The following is a 5,182-nucleotide window of genomic DNA, read 5'->3' on the forward strand; positions in this document are numbered from 1 at the left end:
CAAGGAGCACACCAGATAACAAGAGATATGCATCCTGGTGCCCTCCCTTGCATCCGGCATTCTGACATAGCCCATTTCTAAAATCAGGAGGTTGCACATACACATCATGGCTTGTAACCCGTGATGGATTTTTCCTCCAGAAACTTGTCCAATCCCCTTTTAAAGGCATCCAGGCCAGATGCCATCACCACATCCTGTGGCAAGGAGTTCCACAGACCAACCACACACTGAGTAAAGAAATATTTTCTTTTGTCTGTCCTAACCCTCCCAACACTCAATTTTAGTGGATATCCCCTGCTTCTGGTGTTATGTGAGAGTGTAAAGAGCATCTCTCTATCCACTCTGTCCATCCCCTGTATAATTTTGTAAGTCTCAATCATGTCCCCCCTCAGAGGCCTCTTTTCTATGCCGAAGAGGCCCAAATGCTGTAGCCTTCCTCATAAGGAAAGTGCCCCAGCCCAGTAATCATCTTAGTCACTCTCTTTTGCACCTTTTCCATTTCCAGTATGTCCTTTTTGAGATGTGGTGACCAGAGCTGGACACAATCCTCCAGGTGAGGCCTTACCATCGATTTCTACAACGGCATTATAATATTAGCCATTATGTTCTCAATAGCTTTTCTAATGATCCCAAGGATTGTGTGCTGTTGCTTGATAAAACCTGTTTATCTCTAAAGCAGGGGTAGGCAAACATTTTGACAGGAGGGCCACATCATCTCTCTGACACTGTGTTGGGGGTCAGGAAAAAAGAATTAATTTACATTTCAAATTTGAAGAAATTTACATACATTTTTCTAAATGAATGCATTAGACATGGAACTTATATGAATGAATGAATTTGATTGAGCTTATTTATAATACACATGAGAACTATAATACAGTCTGCAATCCTAACCACACTTTCCTGAGCATAAGCCCCATTGAACAAAATAGGTCTTACTTCTGAGTAGACCTGGTTAAGATTGTGCCCAAAGGCATGTAGACCCACATGAGAACTATGCACTGTTTGCCACACACCTCTTGCACAGTGAAAACATACAGACCAAGCCAGAAACGCATGGAGACATTAGTTGTTCAGAGGCAATGGGAAGGCATTTAAAATCAGGCCCAGGGAAAAGCAAAAAACACATGGAGACTATAAAAGGCCTTGCTCTAATTTGGCCCGCGGCTTGTGTCTGGCATTTACGACCAGCATGCAGGCCAGCATGGGCTAACGTGGGCCAGAGACTCATTGTAGACTGGGGTCTCCCTTTGGGCTGGGTTTGGGATCCCCAAGTGCTACAAATGGCCCACAGGCAGGGGTTTGCCCACCTCCTGCTCTAAAGGAATCTAAAGGAATCCTCTGTTAGCCCAATTGGGGGAAGGGCAGAGTTAAAATTCTTCTGAGCTTCTGCCAGGAAACCAAGAAAAATGCAACCTATTGCATAAGTACATTTTCACAATGTTTAAACTGAGAGTTTTTGTTCTAGGTACACATCACAGTCATTTTGTTGGAAGGGGGTGTGTGTAGATTAGATTCTTATGTATAATCATCCCAGGCTTCACCTTTGGACAGAACACCATCTCTTTTCATTGTTGTCTTCTTATTAACTGTTCTCGTATGTTCAGATCAGGCCGCAGGATAATGATGTAGCATTTGGGAGAAAAGATGCAGCCTAGCAGCCCAGCACTGGAGGCCAAGATGGAGAAGATCTCCACAGCCACCATGGCTTTCCCCCTTGTGCTCAGGTAGGTTGGCACAAAGGACATCCAAACGCTGCAAAAGACCAGCATGCTGAAGGTAATGAATTTGGCTTCATTGAAACTGTCTGGCAGTTTCCTGGCTAGAAAAGCCACACTGAAGCTGACAGAGGCCAGGAAGCCCATGTAGCCCAGGACAAAGTAAAACATGGTGGCCGAACCTTCATTACATTCCACTACAATTTCTCTAATCTGTGAGTGCATGTCCAGCTCGGGGAATGGAGGAGAAACACCCAACCAAGTAGCACAAATGCCTACTTGAAAAAGAGTGCAGGATAAGACAATAAAGTGTGCCAATCTTTTCCCCACCCATTTCCGGAAAATGTTTCCAGGCTTGGAGGCCATGAATGCCACCACCACTGTGATGGTTTTGGCCAAGACAGACGAAATAGCAACAGAGAAGATGAGGCCAAAGGCTGTTTGCCGGAGAAGGCAGGTTGTGTTTGTAGACTTTCCGATGAAGAGCAATGAGCAGAGGAAGCAAAGAAGGAGGGAGATGAGGAGGACATAGGTGAGGCTGCGGTTGTTGGCTTTGATGATGGGAGTGTCCCTTTGCTGAATGAAGAATCCCAGCACCACAGCTGTGATCACAGCAAAGAAAAGAGCCAAGGCAGCTAAAATCATGCCCAGGGGTTCTGCATAAGATAAAAAGGTTGGTGTCTTGGGAATGCATCCATCTTGGTGCTTGTTTGGGTAATGATCTTCCATGCAAGGAATACAGTAATCCATGTCTGGAAAAAGAACACATACCACCTTCAAGCTACTATAATTGTTACCAGGAACACCTATCTGTTCTTCCAAGAGTGTCAGTGCTTTTGACAGACTAGCAGCCCAATCTTATGGGCCTGCTGTGCTGCTGGAAGGGTGGTGGTTGGTGGGAAGAATGGGTAGGTGGGGTGGAAGGAACAGGGCAGAGATTTGGGAGTGATGGAAAGTGAGTCAAGGATGGGAAGGGGGGCATTATTAGCTGCAGCATCTTTGCTGATATCCTATCCTTTTCCCCGGCCTCATCCCACCCAGTGGCAGTAATGGAGAAGTTCGGGTGGGCAAAAGATTCAGGTGCCATGCCTGTGGGCCCCGTGGGGATGGAACTGCTGTGCCTGCTTCAGCACTGCTGCTGCCACCTGCCCCTCAGAGTCATTTTGGGGGCAGGCAGAACCCCATGCTGCATTCAAGGGAGATCCGGAAGCCTTCTGAGTTCTCCGGAGTGCTCTGTTTAATGGTGCTCCAGAGGACTCTGAATGCTTTCAGAGCACCTAGGAACATTGTGTGAGGCTTCATAGGGTGTGCAAGTATCCCCAGGAGGGGGGGGCAGCGTGTTGCAGGGGGTGGCATGTTGTGGTCCCAGTGCAGCACTGGGGCCAGGTCTGCAATGAATCCAGCTTGCCAAGTCTGCTTGAATCTGCCCCAGCAAAATTGTCCCATCATGGCAGTGTACCCCTGGGGCAAGGGAAACAGTAGTCTCGCTGAGACATCTGGGACTTCCCCTTTCGGGATGCAGGGTGTACTCCAGTGGAAGGCTGCTCCAGAGGGGTGGGGGAGAGGGGTTAGATAGGATTAATCCGATTCAAATTTGTGAACTATACACAGCTTACCGCTTTGATTTGAGATCTTCCCTTCTGGACACGGAGCACAATCATAGCAGCAAAATTTCTCCCCTTCCTTCCTTTTCCTGCTGGAACCAGGTGGGCAGTTAGCATTACAGAGAGACAAGGGCGGCACCTGTCCTTAAATCGAGGACGTTTTAGCATTAGCACCAAGCATGTTTGGGGAGTTTTGGTGTACAAATGACGTGCCAGTTAAGAAGAGGGGTGATGACAGTGTATAACACTATCCTTGAGCTCACAGGTGGCACATTTGGTCAAATGTACTCAGAATTATTTATGACATAAACATAAACACAAATAGAGGATGATAACAGTTTCCACACTTGGATGGAGCCCTGGTGTATTGAGGTCAAGAAGGAGGAGGTAGCAATTGTTTCCTTGACCTGGCCTTTGCTGCCCCATTGAGTCTCACTGGACCTTTGCCAGTTACAGGTCTGAGTAGACTGAGAATGATGAATCAAGGCTAGGAAGGGGGATCAGATTTTGGCAGCAGTGCTGCTGCTGACCCCATCCCTTTCCTGGCCTTGATCTGCTCTACTCCTTGCTTGCGTTTCCACCCCATTCTGCCCACTTGCCTCCTTGTTCCACTGACTCCCGAGCACTGTCCACCCCTGTACCAACTTACCAGTGCTGGGGTTCTTGTGGTGGCTACCAGCATGAGGGTCTGGTCTCTCATTTCTCACAGTGGCAGCTAGGCAGTGTGCTATGGTACCTTGATATTTGCAGTGCCCAGAAAACACACCCAGTCACCGGAATATGCATTCTGGCGGGGGAGAGGACCAGTAGGATGGGCCACTAATCTGACCATGCTGTTTTTGAGCATTGCGGGGCTGGGGATTCTTCTTTTGTGTCACTTAACAACCTTGTTCGCTCCTAGGAGATGGCTTTTCTCCACAGGGATCAAAGTGCTGCACAAGCAAGATACAGTCACACATGAAACTTGTCAAGGATCACACAAGGCTCCTTGACAGCTAACTTGACAGTGTGGGTAGGGCTGAGTGGGCTGACAATAAAAAGTGCGGCTTCTGCTTGAGTCTTGGGCTGTCAAGCTGTTCTGGGAGCCTGTATTCAGCTGATCACTTCCAAAACTCAGGGCCGAATCTTATGCTTATTGTACCAAGCCATGCTGTGTTGGTTCTCTTCTTACACTGGCACTGACTGCCACTAAGTAGTGAGTGCAAGTAGCACAACATCAGGAGAGGCAGGAGGGGATGGAAAGAGGGCAACTGGGGAGGTGGAGGGGTGGAAGGGGCAGGATATGGGAAGACTTGGTACCACTGGATATCTCAATCCCCTTCCTGGACCTGATCCTGCACACAGGTCAGTACAGAATTGTGACAGCAAAATAGATGTTGAAGGTCTGAATATACCCCTCTGTGTTGTGGATATTTACCTCTGTGTAAAGGAACTATTGTTCCCTTACTTACAGAAGACCTCTGCAACTGACCCCTCCCTCCCCACCTTAGGATGCAGCGGTTGTTGTTTTGGTGCTGGTGCATCCATGGAGGTGGTGGTTAAAATGATAAGGTTGGACTAAATGTACCTCTAAGCACTGCAGGGAAATGTACAGGTGAGTAGGAACTGGACCCCCAGACACCCACTGCCACCTACCTGTGTCTCTCTGCACAAATTAAAACAAAATTTCATATTTTGTCAGAAAATATTTATCTAGCAAAAAACAAGATTTCCCAACCTGAATAAAATGGTCAGGCCACTCAATTCCATCCACATCAATGGCAAACGTTATGCCTGAATCAACCTGAAGATTCAAACTCCCCACTTTGACTCTGACATAGGAGTCATTCCAGAAAGTGATCAAGTTTGTAATATCGAATC

At 47.5% G+C, this 5,182-nt stretch overlaps 1 protein-coding gene across 1 annotated transcript; it reads right to left on the reverse strand.

The window, feature by feature from the left end:
• Positions 1-1,568: 1,568 nt before the first annotated feature.
• On the reverse strand, positions 1,569-4,022 carry LOC136653704 (vomeronasal type-2 receptor 26-like). The gene is made up of 3 exons (XM_066630587.1): positions 3,972-4,022; positions 3,335-3,461; positions 1,569-2,470 (listed from the first exon to the last, which is right to left on the reverse strand). The coding sequence occupies exons 1-3, from the start codon at positions 4,020-4,022 to the stop codon at positions 1,569-1,571; spliced, it is 1,080 nt and encodes a 359-aa protein (XP_066486684.1).
• Positions 4,023-5,182: the final 1,160 nt, after the last annotated feature.

The sequence above is a fragment of the Tiliqua scincoides genome, chromosome 5 (genome assembly GCF_035046505.1).
Source record: "Tiliqua scincoides isolate rTilSci1 chromosome 5, rTilSci1.hap2, whole genome shotgun sequence".
In the NCBI taxonomy this organism is placed as follows: Eukaryota; Metazoa; Chordata; class Lepidosauria; order Squamata; family Scincidae; genus Tiliqua; species Tiliqua scincoides.

Excerpts from the sequence above, each read along its gene's own strand:
- LOC136653704 (XM_066630587.1), bottom strand. The coding sequence starts at position 4,022 with ATGAGAGACCAGACCCTCATGCTGGTAGCCACCACAAGAACCCCAGCA. Across the intron at positions 3,462-3,971 it reads CCACAAGAACCCCAGCACTG|GTGCCGCCCTTGTCTCTCTG; the intron begins GTAAGTTGGTAC and ends ATTTAAGGACAG. Across the intron at positions 2,471-3,334 it reads GAAGATCTCAAATCAAAGCG|ACATGGATTACTGTATTCCT; the intron begins GTAAGCTGTGTA and ends TTCTTTTTCCAG.